The sequence below is a fragment of the Rhinatrema bivittatum genome, chromosome 8 (genome assembly GCF_901001135.1).
Source record: "Rhinatrema bivittatum chromosome 8, aRhiBiv1.1, whole genome shotgun sequence".
NCBI classification, from domain to species: domain Eukaryota; kingdom Metazoa; phylum Chordata; class Amphibia; order Gymnophiona; family Rhinatrematidae; genus Rhinatrema; species Rhinatrema bivittatum.
In genome coordinates, this window is record NC_042622.1 from 55,511,284 (window position 1) to 55,535,431 (window position 24,148).

At 43.7% G+C, this 24,148-nt stretch overlaps 1 protein-coding gene across 2 annotated transcripts in view; it reads left to right on the forward strand.

Annotated features, from left to right (window-relative positions):
• The window catches only part of DHX35 (DEAH-box helicase 35), a 179,578-nt gene that overhangs the window by 113,690 nt on the left and 41,740 nt on the right, over window positions 1–24,148 (forward strand). For both annotated transcript variants that reach the window (XM_029612952.1, XM_029612951.1), the window contains exons 12-15: window positions 1,120–1,330; window positions 18,337–18,461; window positions 19,342–19,396; window positions 21,454–21,549. In XM_029612952.1, coding sequence (XP_029468812.1) covers window positions 1,120–1,330; window positions 18,337–18,461; window positions 19,342–19,396; window positions 21,454–21,549 — 487 coding nt within the window. The remainder of the gene's footprint in view (window positions 1–1,119; window positions 1,331–18,336; window positions 18,462–19,341; window positions 19,397–21,453; window positions 21,550–24,148) is intronic.

Genomic DNA, 24,148 nt, shown 5'->3' on the forward strand with positions numbered 1-24,148 from the left:
TTGGCCACCTTCAAGTACAATGGATGATTTTAATGATAGGTTACAAATTACTTGTAATAGGTCTGAAATTTCATTTCTGAGTTCTTTCAGAACCTTGGGATGTATACCATCTGGTCCAGGTGATTTGCCATTCTTCAGTTTATCAATCTGGCCTACTACATCTTCCAGGTTCACTGTTATTTGGTTCAGATCATCTGAATTGTCACCCTTGAAAGCTGTCTCCAGAACAGGTATATCCCCCAGTCGTGTAAGATCATAAGAAGAAAATGATCCACTAATGGAGGCTTACAGGTTTATGCAAATTAATTTTAACTTGAACAGTAAGTCTTTCTTCATGCAAAAAATAGTGAGCTATGTAGGAAGGATTTAACATGTACATTCAGGGGGTCCTAGAAGATGTTAGCATAAGTATGTAAAAATTTGCAAGGCCGCCTATGCAAATGAGGGGTTGCTTGGTGCTTCATAAACAATGTGGTATGCTCATCCTCAACACTATTTACTGAACACTTGGTAAACAGCTGCTAATTAATACCTGCTAGGGCCTAGTAACTAGTTGCTTGTACAGTGCTGTGGAAAATCCCCAAGGCTAACTGGTCTTTCCTAGAAGGGTCAGTTAGCCATGTGGATTTCCTCTCTCCCCTTTTGTGGCTACATCCAGCCCCTGTTGGGACATTCCTCTGTATCCTGCTCCCTTGTCAAGTTACAGGACCATCGCTTCCCTTCCCACCCTGCTTTCCTGAGTCAAGAGACATGCCCCATCCCTAACCTACAGGAAGCTCCCTCCCACGCCACCCACCAACACTCCTCTAGAAGGTGTATTTACATTTCCAGAGGGTCCCAGGTATTCACTGGTAGGATGAAAGGCAAAGCCTTCCTGCCCACAGCACTGCTCAATGTCAAATGATGCCGCTAGGGTCATTACATCTCTGTTTCTCATCCCACACCTTAATTTTTTTTAGCTTTTCATTTTAACCTGCATTTCTTCCTGGGTTCCACATTCTACTTCGCTTTATTTTTCCTTTACAATTGAGTTGTTCTATACCAGCTTTCTCTGAAGTGGTTCCTGTTTTCAGCACTCCTTCATGAAATTTAATTTCTTTTATCTTGTTTTGTTGTCAGGTTATTGTGGCCACCAATATTGCAGAGACCTCTATCACCATTAATGGGGTTGTGTTTGTGATTGACTGCGGATTTGTGAAACTGAGGGCTTACAACCCCAAGACAGCCATCGAGTCCCTTGTGCTTGTGCCAGTGTCCCAGGCATCAGCCAATCAGAGAGCTGGACGTGGTGGCCGGAACCGCTCAGGGAAGTGTTACAGACTTTACACAGGTGAGGGAGACCTTGTAGAAGAGCTTCCTTGTTGTATTTAGTGCATATGAAATTGTCAGATTTACAGCACTGCAAACTGATGTCGTCTAGTTATGGGTAGTGTCAGTGCATCGGCCTGTCGGTGTATGTTGACTGGGCACTGAGGGGACCATTTCTACAGATGAGAGGGTAAATCAGACTTCATGCTGATTCTGCATTTAGCCTCTTTGCTGACACTACCACCTCAGTTGTGAAGGTGTACATTGGAACCTGGATTAAAACTACTAAATCATTACTGAGCAGCTTTTATTGAGCCATCCCAGACTAATGATTTAGAGGTGAAAGGCTTTCTATCCTTCTGTACCCAATGAACTATCCAGTCCTCTCCAGAGTATTGATAGTTCTAGCTCAGTTTATCAATGTCTGTTCTAATTTTATCTGGCACCAGATGGTGTGCATCCTAACGTGCAAGATGCTTCATTAGCAATTTGAGATGTATAAACCTGAGATGTTGCATAGTTGTGTGTGTAATTCAGAAATGGAGGTGGAGGTGTTTAGTGAAAAGAGCACAGAAGCAGGGGTCATGAGAATGTTTGATGTGCGCAACTCTCTCTCTGTGTCTTAGTGTCTGTCTTTCCAAATGTCTTAGTTAAACTAGCTGTAAGTGGTGATAATGCTGCTTTTGTGGCTTTGTAAATCACATTTATACATCTTCAGAATGCATGTGTGTAGCTATAATAAAAGTTACTCAGCTCTATTTCTAAAATTGTGAATAATGTAAGATATATGAGGGTTAGAGAGAGGATAAGAGAAAGAGAGAGACAGGGAACCAAGAAATGGTGAAGCTGATATTTTGAATAATATTACTAATGTTAATAATTTAACTTGTATGTCTTAGGTCTCTAGGCATCTGACTAATGAGTTGGCTGGCTAGATTGGCCCATTTTGAAAATTGCCTGGGAGCGAGGAGCTGAATTTAGCTGTAGCAAAAATGGGCATTCTGGGAAATGGGGTTGGATCAGGGGCTGAAAGTTTACGCACATAGATTTGCATCATCTTTTGAGGTAGGGCAAATCTATGCATGGCCTTTTTAAGCTCCCCCCACCTCCTCTTCACTGATCCCACTTGGCGTTATTAAAAAAAAAAAATTGCTCCCTGCTTCCTTCACACCATGGCACCCCATGAAATTGGCCCCATTCAAACCCACCCAAACATTAATCTCCTCTCCCAGCCACCAGTGGCACCCAATTAAAGCTAGATTCCCCCCTTCTTACATTGGCATGAGCCCCCTGGAAACCCATTCCAACTTTAACCCATCTGGCCTGATTTAATAGTTGTATTTCTTAGATAGGGTTGTTACTGTTTGAGTCAGTTGGACCATTAGATGATTGAGGGGTTAAAGGGGCACTTAGAGAAGATAAGGCCATCGCGGAAAGATTAAATGATTTCTTTGCTTCGGTGTTTACTGAAGAGGATGTTGGGGAGGTACCCGTAATGGAGAAGGTTTTCATGGGTAATGATTCAGATGGACTGAATCAAATCACGGTGAACCTAGAAGATGTGGTAGGCCTGATTGACAAACTGAAGAGTAGTAAACCACCTGGACCGGTGGTAGGCCTGATTGACAAACTGAAGAGTAGTAAATCACCTGGACCGGATGGTATACACCCCAGAGTTCTGAAGGAACTAAAAAATGAAATTTCAGACCTATTAGTAAAAATTTGTAACGTATCATTAAAATCATCCGTTGTACCTGAAGTCTGGAGGATAGCAAATGTAACCCCAATATTTAAAAAGGGCTCCAGGGGCGATCCGGGAAACTACAGACCGGTTAGCCTGACTTCAGTGCCAGGAAAAATAGTGGAAAATGTTCTAAACATCAAAATCACAGAACATATAGAAAGACATGGTTTAATGGAACAAAGTCAGCATGGCTTTACCCAGGGCAAGTCTTGCCTCACAAATCTGCTTCACTTTTTTGAAGGAGTTAATAAACATGTGGATAAAGGTGAACCGGTAGATTTAGTATACTTGGATTTTCAGAAGGCGTTTGACAAAGTTCCTCATGAGAGGCTTCTAGGAAAAGTAAAAAGTCATGGGATAGGTGGCGATGTCCTTTCGTGGATTGCAAACTGGCTAAAATACAGGAAACAGAGAGTAGGATTAAATGGGCAATTTTCTCAGTGGAAGGGAGTGGACAGTGGCGTGCCTCAGGGATCTGTATTGGGACCCTTACTTTTCAATATATTTATAAATGATCTGGAAAGAAATACGACGAGTGAGATAATCAAATTTGCAGATGATACAAAATTGTTCAGAGTAGTTAAACTACAAGCAGATTGTGATAAACTGCAGGAAGACCTTGTGAGACTGGAAAATTGGGCATCAAAATGGCAGATGAAATTTAATGTGGATAAGTGCAAGGTGATGCATATAGGGAAAAATAACCCATGCTATAATTACACAATGTTGGGTTCCATATTAGGTGCTACAACCCAAGAAAGAGCTCTAGGCGTCATAATGGATAACACATTGAAATCGGCGGTACAGTGTGCTGCGGCAGTCAAAAAAGCAAACAGAATGTTGGGAATTATTAGAAAGGGAATGGTGAATAAAACGGAAAATGTCATAATGCCTCTGTATCGCTCCATGGTGAGACCGCACCTTGAATACTGTGTACAATTCTGGTCGCCGCATCTCAAAAAAGATATAATTGCGATGGAGAAGGTACAGAGAAGGGCTACCAAAATAATAAGGGGAATGGAACAACTCCCCTATGAGGAAAGACTAAAGAGGTTAGGACTTTTCAGCTTGGAGAAGAGATGACTGAGGTGGGATATGATAGAGGTGTTTAAAATCATGAGAGGTCTAGAACGGGTAGATGTGAATCGGTTTTTTACTCTTTCGAATAATAGAAAGACTAGAGGGCACTCCATGAAGATAGCATGTGGCACATTTAAAAAGTTCTTTTTCACTCAACGCACAATTAAATTCTGGAATTTGTTGCCAGAAGATGTGGTTAGTGCAGTTAGTATAGCTGTGTTTAAAAAAAGATTGGATAAGTTCTTGGAGAAGAAGTCCATTACCTGCTATTAATTAAGTTGACTTAGATAAAAACCACTGCTATTACTAGCAACGGTAACATGGAATAGACAGATCCCTGAGGCACTCCACTGCCCACTCCCTTCCACTGAGAAATTTGTCCATTTAATCCTACTCTCTGTTTCCTGTCTTTTAGCCAGTTTGTAATCCACAAAAGGACATCACCACCTATCCCATGACTCTTAATTTTTCCTAGAAGCCTCTCATGAGGAACTTTGTCAAATACCTTCTGAAAATCCAAGTACACTAGATCTACAGGTTCATCTTTATCCACATGTTTATTAACTCCTTCAAAATAGTGAAGCAGATTTGTGAGGCAAGACTTGCCTTGGGTAAAGCCATGCTGACTTTGTTCCATTAAACCATGTCTTTCTATATGTTCTGTGATTTTGATGTTTAGAACACTTTCCACTATTTTACCTGGCACTGAAGTCAGGCTAACCGGTCTGTAGTTTCCCGGATCGTCCCTGGAGCCCTTTTTAAATATGGGGGGTTACACTAGCTATCCTCCAGTCTTCAGGTACAATGACAGGTTGCTTTTTGCCTCCATCTGCTGGTAGTGGAGCATAACCCAATTGTCTGGAGTGGTCTGGCAGGACTCAAGGAAAGGAAATTAGCAGGTAAGTCTACATTTATCTGTCTATCTAGATTTGTATCCCACTTCTATCACAGCAAGTGTTCGGAGCAGGTTATAGTGTGTATATATAATTTTATGCCTGTATGTTCATGTGAATATAGACATTAAGGGTCCTATGTATTAAATGTGTTTTCTTGCAGATTCAAAAAAGTTAAAAACTTCAGCACATAGGCCCCTGCTTGAACTGTGAACCTGTTGGTCTCTTCAGTCCCCTTTCTTTGTTCATCCTGTCATGTAGATATAAGCTGGTGTTGCATGTGGGGCAGGGCAGGGTAGGATGAAGGCAGGTAATTCATACATGCCACAACCTGCTCTGCTGTTCCATCCTAACTGTCTTATTTCAGTAGTCACTGCCATGCCCAGATGTTTTGGCATGTCTTTCACATAGCTCAAGTTTTAAATGTATGCACATGGTGTCAGTTGCTTTACTATAGGACAGACTGCAGAGCTCTTTTTTTTTTTTAACATATTGTTTCTATCAGTGACACATCAGCATGAGGTTGGCTGTCATAATGCTTCTGCACTAAAGCTATCACATGCTATTGTGTTTGTGATGTGTGAAAAAGTGCTCATGACTGTAAATTACTATGATTGGTTTATAATGTTAGAACAAATTTCATGTTTAGACTGTAAAATATACAGCAATTTTCTCTTTCAAGTTATGTGGATTATTTGCTCATAGGTTTCCATACCCCTGCCAGAATTTGTAAGATGTGTAGCATTTTAAGAAAGCATGAGTGATCAGACAAAACATGTCTGTTATTTTTAATGTGTTTCAAATTAAACTATTAAGCATCACAGAAGAGCACAGTCATTAACAAACCATAGAAATAAGGGAAATAATAAAATGGTGCTGTTCAAAAGTTTGCATATCCTTAGTTCTTAATATTGTGTATTGACCCCTTTTTGCATCAGTTACGGCTTGCAGTTTTTTGTTATAGTTGTGACTGAGACCCTTTATTTTCTTATGTGGTAAAGTTCCCATTCCTCTTGGCAAAAAGCCTTCATATCTCTTAAATTATTTGGTTGTCTAGCATGAACTGTATGAGTTCTCCCCAAAGTGGCTCAATGATGTTGAGGTCAGGAGACTGTGATGGCTACTCCAGAACCTTCACTTTCTTCCTCTGCAGTCACTGAAGGGTCGATGTGGCCTTAGGTTTCGGATCATTGTTATATTGGAAAATCCAAGTGCGCTCCATGTGCAGTTTCCTGGCTGATGAATGCGAATTGTCCTCCATTGTTTTCTGATAAGATGCTGCCTTCATCCTGCTATCAATTTTGACTAAATTCCCTTTACTGCTGAAGCTCATAACCCTCAAAACAGAGATCCACCTCCATGCTTCACAATGGTGATGGTGTGATTTTCTTCATAGCATTTATGGCTGTGACCATAAAGTTCAATTTTGGTCTCATCACTCCAAATTATTTTGTTCTAGAAGTTTTGAGGCTTCTCTAAGTGCTGTTTGGCATGTTGTAAGCAGGCTGTTTTGGGGCGTTGATGCAGCAATGGCTTTTTTCTGGCAACTCTACCATGCAGCCCATTTTTGTTCAGAGTATCTCCTTATGGTGTGGGTGTTTCAGCTTGCACAACTTTGTTTCAGAGAAACCTGTATTTCAGTAGAAATTGCTTGTGGGTTTTTCTTTGTATCCCAACAAATTTTCCTGGCAATTGTGTCTGAAATCTTTCTTGCTCTACCTTGGTATTAACAAAACCCATAATTTTCCACTTCTTGATCAGAGTTTGAACAGTACTGATTGGCATTTTTTAAATCTTTGGATATCTTCTTATATCCTTTTCCTGATTTATGAAGTTGAACTACTTTTGCTTGTAGATCCTTTGATAGTTCTTTTGCTTTCCCCATGCTTCAGTAACTACTAAAGTCAGTGCAGCCCTGGATGAAATGCACAAGGATTTCTCAAGAGCTAAGAAGCTAATTGACTATTTATACACAGACACTAATTACAATCACACAAGGCACATGTGTGGATACCTATGCTTCATTGCCATCTCAACTTGAATGTGTCAACTTAAGAACATAAGAACTTGAGTGTGTATTATCAGCCCAAATATTGAAGGTTATGCAAACATTTAAAAAGGACTATTTTATTATTTCCCTTAGTGTTATGGTTTGTGTAATGATTGTGCTATTTTGTAATGCATAATAGTTTAATTTGAAACACATTAAAATAACAAGCGTGTTTTGTCTGATCAGTCATGTGTTTTTTTAAAATGCTATACATCTTACAAATTCTGCCAGGAGTATGTAAACTTATGAGCACAACTATATGTACCTAATTGCCTGTCCTTGTAGTAAAAGCAAATTAACCTCTCCACTGTTTTGTGTCTCTGTTGGTAGCCTTATCTTCCTACTTTGTTTTGCTCTCAGCATCAGGGCTTCTCTGTATTCAGTTCCATACATTTCTTGGAGGATGTCTCCCATTTACAGGCCGATACAGAACGGTGTGCTCGGCTGAGTGCACAGTTTAGCCCCCATTTGGCCGTGCTATTATTACCCCTTATATTGTAAGGGGTAGTAATAGTGCGTGGAAAATGCGCGGCCAACACCCCCCCCCCCCCCCCCGCCCTCATCCCCCCGAAACTAATAGCGCTCATCACATGCAAATACATGTTGATGAGCTTATTAGTTATTTGCTCGGAATACTGAAAGTAAAATGTGCGGCCAGGTGCCTGGGTGCGCGTCGGGAGAGCGGGTGCTTGACTCGTGACGCCGGCTCTCCTACACCTCTTATTGTATAGGCCTGTTAGATTTTTGCAATAATGAGTGTCATGAGCACCTAGAAAGCCAAGTGTTATTCTGTAGTAAGCACTCAAATGGGTTGTTTCTTATTTTTACAATAAAGAGTATTCCTTCCTGTAAACTTCCATTCCTTAACTGGTCAGCACTATTGGTGCTATATGATTTTTTTAAGTCAAACTGTACATTTCTTCAAGTTCTACACTATGAAATGAGCCACAAAAGCAGTATGATCATGGTCCTTTAAAATGAATAGAATGCAGGAGTGAAGGACAGAAATGGTGGGACACATTCTGCCATGGTACAGTATACTGGGACTCAGGGCCAGAGTATTTGGTGCCCTAGGTGAATCTTCGGTCATGTACCCTCCTCCCTTAACTCACCTTCAGCACAGTGCTCCCTTAAACCAGCGGCAGTGGCACCGGCACAGCACTCCCTTCTTTGGTTTTATTGGCTCTGGCACAGCATATCTCTGGTCTTATGCTGATGGGAATTTTGTCACCCCCAAAATTTTGGTGTTCTTGGTGACTGCCTAGATTGCCTAATGGAAGCACTGGTCCTGCTGGGACTGTTACTTACCTTGCTTTCTGACAATAGATATCTTTTTTGTAATTTTTAAAAAAAGAATTGTTACTATAAGATTACCTTAGACTTCTGTATTATAAGGGACAAACCAAACCAGTCTGGACCAGGTTTTTTGTTTTTGCCCTGTTGCATGCATGGACTTTTAGTCCTGCTTTTCTTTGGGAGAATTGGAGCTACAATGGCATAAAGGCAGAAATTGCTCAGCCTGTTCCTGGCGACATAGTCTTTTTGTGTCAGTAGTAGATAGATAGTGGTATATAACTCTGTACCCAGTTAATCTGTATTATGAAAATATTGTATCGAGTTATCCCATATTTAGCCTCTTGCTATAGTTTTTTGTTCCCTGTAAAAGCTCTGCCTGTCGTTACGGCGACACTGTTTTTGTTCTATGTAAACCGATACGATGTGCAAACGGATGTCGGTATATAAAAATGCCTAAATAAATAAATATACAGTTTCCTTGTACGTACCGAGATCAGTCCAGATTCCTGGGTTTTGCCTCCCCTCCAGCAGATGGAGACAGAGAAAGTTTTGTTGACACTGCCACATAATACGAGGTGCCACCCGCAGTCCCTCAGTATTTCTTTGTCTCCAGCAGAATGTGGAGGTGCAAAACCTTGCAGTCTGAGATTAATTAAAAAAGAAAAAGACTAAAAGAGCAAGAAGAGATTGCCTCCCAGGGGGTTACTAGCTCTTGGTGGGGGCCATCCCCCCTGGTCTTGAGGCAGATGAACAGGGGGTTGGGGACCCTTTATTGCTGGGTCTTTCATCGCCGGAAAGGGCAGAAAACTGGCGGTCCCAGTTCCCTCGCCCTGGAGGACGGACAGAGCCTAATGCCAGTCTTTTGTTTTTACAGGGAAGTGTTTTTGTTGCCTTTTCTCTGGCCATTTTCAGCCTGATTAAAGTTTAAAAAAAAAAAAATAAGGGGAAAAAGAGTTGTGGAATTGCTGTAGGACGGCAAGCGCTTAATCTGACTCCTCCTTATAGGCGATCAGGCGTGTCTGCCTTTATTCTCTGGTCCCTCCGGCAGCTATTAATTGTCGCGGTTTGGCGCCTTGTTTTAATGCCATGTGGGTTGAGCTGTGTGCGGTTTGTGGGGACGTGCAAAGGCTGATGCTCCTGGTGCCTCTGCGGGGGAGAGGACACCTCGTTGATGGTCGCAACAACTTTGACCAGGCGCCGCGAGCCTGGGAGGCTGTCTTAAGCGATGCAGCCTGTGGACGACCATTGCCCGATAAGTGTGGGAATGACGCCCAATTTGTCCACATTCGCAGCTATGCAGATCGCAGAGGGAGAGGGGGAATTCCCTCCTCTTTTATCCCCAGTGGTTAGGACCACCTGGGCAGGCCAAGACACGTAGGATCTCCTGGAGGAGTCAGATGACTCTTCTACGTTTTCTTCTGATTTTGTCCTGTTGCTTCACAGAGCTTACAAGGCCAGGAAAGCCGCAGGGCAGCGTAGAACTAAGCAGGGGGTGTCGGTGCAACCAAGGCCGGCAAAGAGGGCTAGACTTTCTTGGGCTGTGGGGCTATGAGGGTTTGGCGAGTCCCAGGGGCCCTGGTACCGATGATCGCCACAGAGAGCTCCTCTGAGGGTTCAGAAGGCAAGGATCCGCAGGCGCAGGACCCGCCGGAGACAGTTCCTTGGTGAAACAGGATCCAGATCAGGCGTGGGCAACAAAACCGGCTGTGGAAGGGGATAATCCCAAGGTGGTATGGCTCTTCCACAAGGAGGAAATCTGTCCCCTGATACCTGCTATTATGGAAGAATTGGGTATAAAGATCCCGCGAGAGGAATCTGATCAGGAAGAAGTGGACCTGGTCATGGATGGCCTCCAAGGTCCGACAAGATCTTTTCCCTTCCACAAGTCAGTCAAGAAGTTGGTATTTAGGGAGTGGGATACCCCTGAGACTGGCTTGAAGGTTAGCAGAGCCATGGATAAGTTGTTTCTCACAGGACAAGCAGGATGGTAGTCCTCACATATGGGTGACATCATCAGGATGGAGCCCAATCACGGAAAACTTCTGTCAAAGTTTCCAGAACTTTGACTGGCCTCTACTGGGCATGCCCAGCATGGCACTAACCCTGCAGCCAACAGGGTCCCCCTTCAGTCTTTTTTATCCGTGCAGCAGTAGCCTCGCGGTTTAGGAGCTCTGAAGAGATTCCTGACAGGAATTTTCCTCACGGAATTATCTACAGTTAAATTGCCCCACAGGGGTCCCTCCTCTAACTTTTCTCTAGCCGTGGTACTCCGGTAAGTTTTTTTTACCGTTTTCCGTCGATTACCATCGAGTTTGGCCCTTGTGGCCTACTGGCCGTCGACCGCACCGCGGCTCAATTTTTTCTATGGCCATGGCGTCAGGGTTTCGTCAGTACCCAGACTGTACTCGCACCATGTCTATCACAGACCCCCATAGAGTCTGTGTAATGTGTTTAGGCCGTGAGCAAGATGTCCTGACTTGAACTAAATGTGCCCTTATGACACCTAAGGGTCACAAGGCCAGAATGGAGAAAATGGAACTCCTCTTCTGTGCTCAGACCCCGACACCGTCCATCGCATCGACGTCTTCGGAACCGGCACCGTCGACTTCGCGCCAGCATCGACCACCAACCGGTGAACGACCGCCATCGATGTCTTCATGGCCGTCGACACCCTCTACTCCCCCCTCAAGATCGAGGGGATCGCAGGGAAAAACATCGCCATCGACATCGTAAGACTCGGACCGTCGAGGGAGTGAAATCATCGACCGCGCCACCGTCGAAGAAGCCCCGTCCAGGAAAGGCACCGACTCTTCCTGCGACCGGGTCATTGAGGCCACCCTCACCCGTTCGGGGTTTGGGAGTCGCGATTCCGCCTGTAAAGATGGTCCCTCCGACTGTGCCTCTGCCTCCCTCTTCTGTTCCGGAGCCGGGGCTAATTGCTCCAGGTCTCCGAGAAAAATTGGACCGGCTGGTTCAGGAGGCCATCGACAAGGCGATGCAACGTCTCCAGGTTCCTCCAACACCGGCACCGGCTGTGGAACCAGTCATCGACCCGATTCCCGCAGCGCTGGCACCGCTGCTATCCCGGATGGAGGCGCTGATGGCCACCTTTCCACCGATGGATCCCGGGTCTCCGATGGCTCCGGTGCTCTCCCCGTTGACAGCTTCATCAGGAGGAGAAACACCATTTCGCATTCCTCCATCGGGAGTTTTGTCTCAGCCATCGATGCCAATTCTTCCCTCGCCGCCAATTCGTCCATCAGCACCATCGATGCCTTCGATGCCGGCGCCGATGCCTTCCATGCCATGCCGATTTTCTTGGAGCCTCGCCCGGGGCCTTCAGGTATCGAACCTCCTTCTCGTCCTACAGGTCAGTCTGTTGACCCTTATGACACTTGGGGTGATGATACTTCAACAGACAACGATGACTTACCTACACCTGCCGTTGAAGCAGAGCTCTCTGCTTCAACGGCAGGGGAGAAGAAAAAAGGGTTCGCACTCACAAAGCGGGGAATAGCTGGCTTGTTACGGCGGTTACTACCCCAAACCAAATGTACCTGATACTTCACTCTCGACGCATATCCAGCATGGCTCTCTGCTTCAACGGCATGGGAGAAAGACTGATACATCACGAATTTCCAGCATAGCTCTCTGCTTCAACGGCAGGGGAAAAGAAAAAACTGATACTTCACGCATATCCAGCATAACTTCAACGGCAGGGGAGAAGAAAAAAGGATTCACACTCACAAAGCGGGGAGTAGCTGGCTTGTTACGGCGGTTACTACCCCAAACCAAATGTGCCTGATATTTCACTTTCGATGCATATCCAGCATAGCTCTCTGCTTCAACGGCAGGGGAGAAGAAAAAAACTGATACCTCACGCATATCCAGCATAGCTCCCTGCTTCAACGGCAGGGGAGAAGATAAACAACCAATAAGGGCTGTATAACATAATCTGGGTAAAAACAAATAAGCATGGGTGTAGCTTGCTTATTGCGGCGGTTACTACCCCTACTACCTCTAACTAATCAAGCTAGATATTTCACTTGGATGCAGCTCCATCACCGCTCTCTACATTAATGGTGGGGGTGGAAGGGAAATAGAACCAAGAGCTAAGAGAAACAGATAAGTATGAGAGAAAAAATGAGGGAAGCTTGCTGGGCAGACTGGATGGGCCATTTGGTCTTCTTCTGCCGTCATTTCTATGTTTCTATGTTTCTATGTTTCTCCCACTGAAAGTAGGAAGCATTCTCCTCCAGAGGACCTCTCTTTCATAAATTTTGTGAAGGAAATGTCTGAGTTGGTTCCCTTTCAACTTCAGACGGAACAGGATGACAGGCACCAGATGATGGAGTTACTCCAATTCCTGGATGCACCAAAGGTAATTACCTCTATACCCATTCACCAAGTTCTTCTGGATCTCCTGAAAAAGAACTGGGGAAATCCTGGATCAATTGCTCCAGTACACAGAAAGGCTGACACTACTTACTTAGTGCAATCAGCCCCAGGTTTTCAAAAATCCCAGCTCGACCACCACTCAGTTGTGGTAGAGTCGGCTCAAAAGAGAGCAAAAAGGTTGAAACCTCACTCATCTACCCCACCTGCTAAGGAACAAAAGTTCCTAGACAACATTGGTCGAAGAGTGTTCCAAGGGGCCATGCTCATCTCCAGAATTGCTGCTTACCAGCTTTATATGACCCAATATAATAGGGTCATCTTCAAAAAGATACAGGACCTTTCTGAGTCCCTCCCTGAACAATTCCAAGACCAGCTACAAACCCTTGTCAACAAAGGATTTGAGGCAGGAAAACATGAGATTCGAACATCTTATGATATATTTGACACCTCTACCAGAGTGTCTGCAGCTGCCATTTCGGCAAGACATTGGGCCTGGCTTAAATCTGACCTTCGCCCAGAAGTACAAGACCGGCTGTCTAACCTACCATGTGTAGGAGACAATCTGTTTGGTGAACAGATCCAACGAATGGTTGCTAAATTAAAAGACCATCATGAGACCCTTAAACAGCTCTCCTCAATGCCTTCAGACTTCTCTTTAAGACAGCCCTTCAGGAAGGACTCTAAGAAGTCGTTCTACTGTCCAAGGAAGGCCTATTCACCACCAGCAAGGTCCCGAACTATGAGACCTTATCAAAAGCCTCAGCCTCGCCAAGCCCGAAAGCAAAAGCCACAAGCAGCTCCCCAGCCAGGACCTGCTTCCGGTTTTTGACTTCTGCTTGGAGAGCAGCAGCCGGATTCCTCTGCCAAGCATACCAGTGGGAGGTCGAATGTGCCACTTTCACAACATGTGGCAGTCAGTCACAACCGACCAATGGGTACTGGCAATCATTGCTCAGGGTTACCACCTGAACTTTCTCGCCCTGCCACTGGACTCCCCACCTCTACAGACATGGAGAACTTCCGAACACTCCATTCTTCTGGATCAAGAGGTCTCCCTCCTTCTCCAGTCAAGAGCAATAGAACCCGTTCCATATTCGCAGCAAGACCTAGGGTTCTATTCCCGGTACTTTCTGATCCCCAAATAATCAGGAGGAGTACGTCCAATTCTGGACCTAAGTGCTCTCAACAAGTACCTCCAGCGGGAAAAGTTCAAGATGGTAACCTTGGGATCGCTTCTACCTCTTCTACAAAGAGGAGACTGGCTCTGCTCTCTGGACTTCCAGGACGCATACACACACATTGCGATAACTCCATCTCACCGCAAGTACCTGAGGTTTTTAGTAGGCCCCAAGCACTATCAATACCGAGTGCTCCCGTTTGGCCTAGCGTCTGCACCACGAATATTTACCAAATGTCTCGTGGTTGTCGCAGCTTTCCTCAAGAAAGAAGGTGTTCACGTCTACCCCTATCTAGACGACTGGTTAATCAGGGCTCCAACCCAGCAAACTGCTCGGTCGTCCCTCGATTTCACTCTTTGCACTCTGATTTCTCTAGGATTTCTTGTCAATTACGAAAAATCCTTTTTAGTCCCATCTCAAACCTTGTCATTCATTGGGGCAGACTTGGGCACTTTGCAGGCAAAAGCTTTCCTACCTCGACAACGAGCGCTGACACTCGTATTTCTAGCTTACCAGTTGCAGTATCAGCAAACAGCAACAGCTCGCCAATTCCTTGTCCTTCTGGGACACATGGCATCCTCAGTCCATGTTATTCCAATGGCCCGTCTGGCCATGAGACTCATGCATTGGACTCTGAGGTCACAATGGATTCAAGCTGTTCAGCCCCTGTCGACCATTGTCCACATCACCAACCCACTCCGTCTGTCTCTGGCCTGGTGGCAAGATCAGTTCAATCTCCTCCGGGGACTGCCCTTTCAATTACCAGATGCTCAAGTCATTCTCACCACCGACGCTGCCAACCTCGGGTGGGGAGCCCACGTGGACGATTTGCAGACACAAGGGTCTTGGTCTCTAGAGGAAGCCAAACACCAAATAAATTTCCTGGAGCTTCGAGCAATGCGATATGCTCTCAGGGCTTTTCAGGATCGCCTATCAAATCAGGTCATACTGATTTAGACGGACAACCAGGTGGCCATGTGGTACATCAACAAACAGGGAGGCACAGGCTCCTTCCTTCTGTCTCAGGAAGCTGCGCAGATTTGGGAGGAAGCTCTCTCCCACTCGATGTACCTCAAGGCCACCTACTTGCCAGGAGTAGACAATGTACTGGCAGACAAGCTAAGTTGCGTCTTCCAACCGCACAAGTGGTCTCTCAACCCCTCGGTAGCGGCCTCAATCTTCCAACAATAGGGATATCCTCAGACTGATCTCTTTGCATCCCCTCAGAACCACAAAGTTGACAACTACTGCTCCCTCATTCGCAGCAAAGGCTCTCAGCCCAGAGATGCATTCTCCCTTTTGTGGGCAACCGGTCTACTCTATGCATTCCCTCCACTTCCTCTTCTCTCGAAGACCCTAGTGAAGCTACGTCAGGACAAGAGAACCATGATCCTGATAGCACCTCACTGGCCACGCCAAGTGTGGTTTCCCATACTCCAGGATCTCTCCATCCGCAGGCACATTCCCTTGGGAAAGGACCCGCTCCTGATAACTCAGAATGACGGGTGCCTGCGCCATCCCAATCTTCAGGCCTTGTCTCTGACGGCATGGATGTTGAAAGGTTAATTCTTCAGCCACTTAACCTTTCAGATCCAGTTTCACGTGTCTTGATTGCTTCACGGAAGCCTTCCACGAGAAAATCTTACTCCTATAAATGGAAAAGGTACACATCATGGTGCACCTCTCAGTCCCTTGATCCCTTTTCCTGTCTAATCCCACAGTTTTTGGACTATCTCTGGCATTTGTCAGAGTCAGGTCTAAAGACATCTTCCATCAGAATGCATATCAGTGCAGTGACCGCCTTCCATAAAGGTGTCGGGGATGTCCCTATTTCGGTACAACCCCTCGTAACACGCTTTTGGAAGGGCTTGCTCCACATCAAGCTGCCTATACATCCTCCGGCTCCTTCTTGGGACCTTAATCTTGTTCTCTGTCGGCTCATGAAACCACCATTCGAGCCTCTTCACTCCTGTGACCTAAAACATCTTACATGGAAAGTGATTTTCCTTTTGGCTATCACTTCAGCTCGCAGGGTTAGTGAGTTACAGACCTTAGTTACCTATCCGCCTTACACTAAACTCCTGCAGGACCGGGCGGTACTCCGCACTCACCCTAAATTTTTACCTAAGGTAGTTTCGGAGTTTCACATTAATCAATCCATCATACTACCTACCTTCTTTCCCAGGCCCCATTCCAATCCAGGGGAACAGGCTCTGCATACCCTTGACTGCAAACAGGCTCTAGCTTTTTATCTAGACTGTACAGTTGCCCACAGGACGAGCACTCAGTTATTCGTCTCGTTCCACCCCAACAAATTAGGGCAGCCTGTGGGTAAGCAGACTCTCTCCTCCTGGTTAGCGGACTGCATATCTTTTTGCTATCAGCGTGCAAGTATTCCTTTTCATGACCGTGTTAAAGCACACTCTGTGAGGGCCATGGCAACTTCAGTAGCACACCTTCAATCGGTGCCGCTTCCTGATATTTGCAGGGCTGCCACCTGGAGTACCCTCCATACTTTCGCAGCCCACTATTGCTTGGACAAAGCTGGAAGACAAGATTCCATCTTCGGCCAGTCTGTCCTGCATAACCTGTTTTCGTGACGTACCAACACCCTTCCACCTGCCCGGTGGGGTTCAGGATGCCCTCTACCAAATTCCACCTCAGTTGTTGTGCCGCCTGCACGCATTTGGGTACATTTGGTGCATGCTCGGTACTCACCCATATGTGAGGACTACCATCCTGCTTGTCCTGTGAGAAAGCAAATGTTGTTTACCCTGTAACAGGTGTTCTCACAGGACAGCAGGATGTTAGTCCTCACGAAACCCGCCCGCCGCCCCGCTGTGTTGGATTCGTAACGTTTTGTTATTTTATTTTTCGGCACTGCCTATAGCTTTCAAATAAGACTGAAGGGGGACCCCTGCTGGCTGCAGGGTTAGTGCCATGCTGGGCATGCCCAGTAGGGGCCAGTCAAAGTTCTGGAAACTTTGACAGAAGTTTTCCGTGATTGGGCTCCATCCTGATGATGTCACCCATATGTGAGGACTAACATCCTGCTGTCCTGTGAGAATACCTATTACAGGTAAGCAACATTTGCTATCCTTTGCCAGAGGATATGCCTGAGCTCCTGAAGGTCCTAAAAATGGATACATTGGTCTTGGCTGTTCCTAAAAAAACCGACCATTCTGGTGGCTGGTTCTAAAGCTCTGAAGGACCTTCTGGATAGGAAACTGGAAGTTTACCTCAAGAGGATTTTTTAGGTGTCTCGCCTTGGCATTCAAGCGGTGGTGTGCAGAGGTTTTATGCTGAGGGCAGACCTGCGCTGGCTGCAGCAGTTGCAAGTGGACAAGACCTTGTCTGACTTTGAGGCAGAGTGGCTGGAAGCTGTGGTAGCCTATGGAGCTGATGCATTATATGACCTCATCAGGACTTCATCCAGGACCATGATGTAGGCGGCTTTAGCCCGGTGACTCCTCTGGTTGAGGAATTGGTTGGCGGATGTTTCATCCAAGTCTTAGCTGGGAATGTTACCTTTTAAAGTTGCTTTTTGGTCAGGACTTAGAGGAAATGATCAAACTTCTTAGGGAGAATAAGGATCATAAATTGCCTGAAGATAAGCCGAAAGGGAAAGGGTCTTTTCCTTCACGCTCTCATTTCAGAAGCCTATTAGGGCTTTAGGTGGTACCCAGAGACAGTCCTCGGGAATTTATCTGTCCTGGAATGTTATTTCGATATTGTATTGGTATGTGTTTCTGTTTTGGTTTGGGTACATATCAGTACTGAGGGACTGCAGGTGGCACCTCGTGTTATGAGGCAGTGTCAGTAAAGCTTTGTCTGTCTCCATCTTCTGGAGGGGAGGCAAAACCCAGTAGTCTGGACTGATCCATGGTACTACAGGAGCAAAAAATAGCATGCAAGAACCAATTTTCCTGTCATATTTACAAAGTGGAATATGTCGTGTTATATTCACAAAGGGCCTGATTTTAAAAAGCATTTATACATTGGGTTTTACACATGTAATTACACTTTACCTGTGTAAGTAGGCTTTTGAAAATTGCTACAATATGTGCCATTGTATTGTCCATAGGATATTCACATGTAAGTGCGCATTCTGTACGTAAATGGCTTTTTAAAATTGCTATGATAGTATGTTACATTTACACATGTAACTCCTTTTAAAATTACCTCAGAAGTGATTACAAAAAGTACAAATTTCCTTTATCGTTTTTAAGCATTTACAAGCTGTCTATAATTTTAAGAACGATGGTCTGACCCATGATACTGAAACAGATTCTGCACAGTCTGCAACTCTTGATTGTCTTGGATTTGAACGAGGGGTGAGATAGATGGTGTAGACTTGGTTAAGTGAGCTTTACCTTTTCTGTCCACCAGAGGAAGATTTCAGGAAGCTGCCACTGTCCACCGTCCCAGAGATGCAGCGCAGTAACCTGGCTCCTGTGATTCTGCAGCTCAAAGCTCTGGGTATAGAAAACGTGCTGAGGTTTCACTTCCTGTCTGTGAGTGCTCACCTCTTGATTTGATCTCCTGCATGTACAATTCATTGTTATGTCTGTTAGCAGAGGTATTCACCTGTGGTCTGTAAAGTCTGGTTTTAGGGTAATTGAACTGTGTAAATCGGTTAAGTTCTCAGACCAAATATATATACAGGTATATTTTCTAGAGATGTGCATTCGTCTGGGATGAATTAGACAATTTCAACGAAATTGTCTAATTCGTCCTGTTTCTGCAACCCCGAAAAACAAAGCAAATTTTCCCGAAAATTTGGGAAAATTCATTTTTTTGGGGTTAGCGCGCGCACTATCCCGAAAGTCGGGGTGGCCAAAAAAAAAAAAAAAAGTCCCAAACCGCGGGAAACCAAAATTTCCCACGGCGGGCCGATAACGAAGGCCAAATCGAAAGGTTCAGCTGAATCACATCTCTAATATTTTCTGAATCTTCATTGAAATATATTGAATACCAGATATGTGGTCACTGGGGTTGAGTATCCCCTGCCTTATATTGTTATATGCCACATTTTCTTTTCTTTCTTTTTTTTTTTTTTCAACAGGGGTGTCTGCTTTCTCCAGCACAGGTCTATCAGCAGAATATAATAATCCCACCAGCATGAATTTAGGCCATTTTTTAAAACTCTTAGGAGGCTTGAGCACAGTTCCTTAGAGCCTCCTTTTTCTTTTAGAAGGAAAAAGTGTATGTGGTTGTTAGTGTCAGGATCCATACTTGAGCTGTGCAGTAGCAGTACCAGCATTCATCTGTTTACCTGATGTCATCCTGGACTAGAATTCGGCAACAGTTACCATGTGTCTCTTACTGTAGACAGTATGGGAATAAATAACAGTTGTTCACTGAGGGATCTGTGTGGTGTTTTGTTTTTCACAGCCCCCGCCTGCACAGTCAATGGTTCAAGCTTTGGAACTGCTCTACGCTTTAGGGGGTGAGAAGTGACACTTTCATCGGTATATTTTAGTTTCATGTTCCAGCTGAGTTTTCAATCTTAAAATTGTATTCATACACATTGTGAAGCAGGAGTCTGATGTTTTGTGACCTTTTGGATGTATTTTTATGACTGCAGAACCTGGAGTGTATTCCACTTATGGTTCTTTTTTTTTAAACTTCTTTTAAAGGCTGTGTGTTGGTGATTTGTGAAGGGTATTAACACTAAGTAGAACAAACTTTTCAGAATTTATGGAAACTATTGTTAAGCTATACATTTTAAAATACTGAAATGAATGCATTAATTACATGTCAAAGTGCACCCAAAGGAGATCTTAAACATAGTGGGGTGCAAATTTTAATACGCTGATTAGCAGCAAAATACAGAGGTAATTTGTCTTTGAAAATTGACTAGAGGTATGTGGGAACAAAAATACCCATATATTTTGACCCTGCTTTTTGAGGGCTGGAGTTCTGGGAAGAAACAATATTTCATTTTATGATCCAAATATTAAGAACAATTTGCAAAGGCACCTACCATGGAATTAGACTCCTTGATCCCTGGGTTTGAAATTTGCCCTGCACAAAACATCTAAATATAGCCACAGTTACATAAAGCAGCTATATTTAGCTGTTGTTAAAGTAGGGACTCCCAGGATGGGGGGGGGGGGGCAGTGTTTAGATTGTCCTTGCATATAATTAAATGAATTTTCAATCATATATACTCCCTCCATAGGGAACAAGCAGTTCTGTTATCTCTGGCAGCTGCAGTTTTACAGAAAGATAACAACAGATGCTAGCATGCTGGTTTCATAGCAGTGATTCCTTGCAGGTTGTAATATCTTTTATTAGATTAGATGCCAAATGTCCATTTAGAATCTTTATTTTGGAGACTCACGTTTTATGTGATGAGCAAGTCTCCAAAATAAAGATTCTAAACAGACATTTGGCATCTAATTTATTGTGTTGCCCTCACAGCTTTCTTAGATCGCCTACCCTCCTGTTTTATCAATCCATATCTTTTATTAGGCCAACCCTAAGAATTGTCCAAAGATATATGATTTTAAAGTCTCAGGTTTTCAGAATTTTTGTGTGACAAAATATTTGTGAGATATTGCAATGCAAAGATGGTGGTGAAGTGCAGAAGAACCTAAAAATATAAATTTTAAATCTGATGAGAGCCAACTGTTTACAGCAACACCTCAGATTTCGCAAACCTACTAAAATGCTAAAATCCTGGGAAAATACTACAGAAAATGGCTGAAGGGGGGGTGTTGGAATTTTTCTCTTCTGCAGTTGACTTTCCATTCAAGATGACTACTGGAACCTCTTGATCTGATTAAATGTTTTTTAATTCTGGGATATAAGGAATGGGGATGCAAAATTACGTTTAAATTATGTGATCATAAGAATTTGTATGACGTGCCATGAAATGCTCTGTCAACACCACCATCAGGTTACACAACCTTATACAAGATAATTAATATGGCTACAAAGACCCAAAAATATTACAGCACACAGACAAATTAAGTGAATTGTTCAAGGTCATGTGTTAAGCGTTAGGGGAATTGAATTGGAGGAGTCAGATTTCAGAGCTCTCTAACTATTAGGCCAGTGATTCCCAAATGTGGTTCACAAAACACTCTAATAGGTCTGGTTTTCAGGGTGATCAGATGATTATAAGATAACTTTATAATTAGTACATTTGTAGATCTCATGAATATTTGTTCTGGGTATCCTTAAAACTAGACCTGTTGGACGTTATCAAGGACCAACTTTGACAACAACTGCTAAAGATGCATTTGCCAACATGCATGTTCAATTCTCTGCTCATGGGTCTTGGTTTCTACAGTAACCACATTCAGACTGAGTTGGGTAAATGACAACCAGTTTCCCAATGTGTGAGTAACCTGGTATAGCTTTTGTTAATGTCTTATAATTTTATGACTTTGTATGAACTCTTCCAGCATATCATACACTGAGTAGATCCAGGGGCACTTGTTCTTTAGCTCCTGAAACATGTTTAATAGCCAGCATGCTGCTTCATTTTCTCTGCAGGTCTGGACAAACATTGTCGCCTTACGGAGCCTCTTGGAGTAAGAATGGCTGAATTCCCTCTGAGCCCCATGTTTGCTAAGATGCTGCTGGAGTCAGGTAGGTGACAAGCAAGGGACTGGTTCATAGCCGCAGTATTCTGCATCACCATATACTGCTGGGATTTTTTTGAAAGCCTTCTGAGAATATCTGCTGTGCTGGAAGCAGCTGGACCTGATAGGTTGCTTTGTAAATTGAGTTTAAAACAGTGCAATTATCTTTGTATACTAGAAAAAGAAACATAACATGAATATGTTCTAACTTGTTTTGATACAGCCCTACCTGCACCAGTTATGTTAATCCTCCAATATTGGGAGTTGTTTACAGCGAGTGCAGACTTCTTTGGCATTTCAGCAGTACTTTTCATGTATTATCCTTTTATTGTTCAAAATAAAAGGTAAAGAATCATTTTGTTAATATGCTGTATGTCCCAGAATCTTAACATTTAAAATCATATTGAATGTGCACTTTGATATAGTTAAAATTGTTAATGTCAAATTTGAGTAATTATAAAGGTACATTGATACAAAGCCAAATTTGCAAGAACCTGATTAAATTGAGATGATTTTGGTGCCTCTAATAAGTCTGATTTAAATGCTGAAACTAATTAAAAAAAATATGGATAACCTCAAGTGAAAATTATATGGAGTAGTCATATGGTGGCACAGATCAAGACGAAATGTTTAACAATGATAATTGATCAATCGCCAGATATAATCATGGCTCCATTTTTCAAAAAGTTTTTTTCTTTTATATTTTTGCACAATAAAATCTCCAATCATGCTATTAAACAACTTTTATCATGATGTGCTCAGTTGTACAAATAAAGAATCACATTGTAATATTGCCGCTTGTTACAAATATCTCTGCAACTTGTCCCTAAAAGCAGATTTAAAAACAGAACAGAATAAAAAGAGGATGAAAACAGTTCTTTATCCAAAATCTAGTACAACTTCTTTTCTTCATTAGGAGGAGGTGGCCTGATTCCCTTTTAAGAATTTACTGGTTTTGTGTACCTAGGGACCTATGTATTAAGAATGTTCTAAAAATTATTTTACTCAAGTGTATACAAGTAATGATTTGCACGGGGTTTGAAAAACTCTTCCAGGACTTAGTCATAAAGGTCGATATTAAAAGGCTTTGTCCAGGTAACATCTGAATTACCTGGATAAAAGTCGAGATTTGAAAATTCCTCCCCTGGCTGCCCGGCTAAATAGTGACTGAGTAAACTCATCGCATACACAAATATAACCAGATAAAAAGATGTGGTGATGGAGGCATTTCTGGGATGGGACTAAACTTTAGCTGGTGAGCACTTCTACTCAGCGCTTGCTGGGTAAGTCTGGTTGGAAAAATATTCATCCTGAAGATACCTGGGTAACATTATATGGGTATATTCTGCAGCAGACTTATCTGGACAAATGCCACCGAATATCCGGGTACAGTTATCCAGATAACTTTCCCACTCACCAGGCCACCGAATATCTGCATCATAGTAACTTAGTATCTGGTGTTGAGTAATGGAATTTATATGTTCATAAACCCAAAATGGAAGAATCGCAATTGGGCAGACTTGATAGGCCATTTCAGTCTTTTTTTGCCATCATTTATGATGAAAATGATGGCAGAAAAAGACCAAATTGGCCTATCTTGTCTGCTGACTTGTGATTCTTTCACATTGGGTAGATAGGCATATAATTTCCAATACTCAACCCAACATCTGTTCCCCATTCTCCATTTCTTTAATCTGAACTTTCAACCCCTTTCCTATCACTATTCTGGACATAGTCTGTTAAGGTACTGGCCTCTAACATCTCCACTACTAGGCCATTTTAGGCCTTGATATTATATTCTATGCTTCTTACAAGACTAAATCCAACACCCAAGTCCCCTTTAATGACTTATTACCAAGTTTTCTAATAATCCACACAGCTGCCAAAACTAGTGAAGCCATTGTACAAAACACTTGGCTTCCTCATGGTCATTGAAGTTTGGGTTTCCTCTTCATCCAGGTAGGCCAGTCCACACAAGTGGGTTGTGCACACCAACCAGCAGTTGGAGATGGAGATCAACTAACTCATTGATGTCAGGGCAGAGCTATATGAGTGTGACATCAGCCTGCCAGTATTCTCAGTCTCCAGCAGATGATGGACAAGCTTCCTGGGCTGGAAGCTAAGGCATGGTTAGGCCGAATGAATAGGAGAAATTTGGTGGGCAGCTCCTGAGGTGATAAATGTTTTCTCCCTCCCTTAGTTGAGTCTGGCTTTTATCCGACTACCAAGCCATGAGGTTTGGCAGCTCCTGGGGTGATAGCTGTGGGTTCCCTCACTTAGTAGAGCACCGCCGGGGACCTGAGGACTCTCAGTATAGGTACTTGGGGCCTCTTGTTCCATTCCTTCTCCCCATCTCTGTTACCTCTTCGTTGTGGATGGCTAAGGAAATTGGGGCAGTTATCCTTTTTCATGCTGTTTCAGCCTGCAGCTTGATCTCTGTTTAAAAAAACCCCAAAAAGGATACCCAGGGAGAAAGCATACTCATTTGGCTTTGGGCCATTGAGGGCAAGCACAGAAACTCTTGGGAGGTCTCCCAATATTTTAAATCTCTAGAGCTAATTTTTTTGGGAATTGCACTGGTGTCAGCAGTGGGAGGCATAGCATAA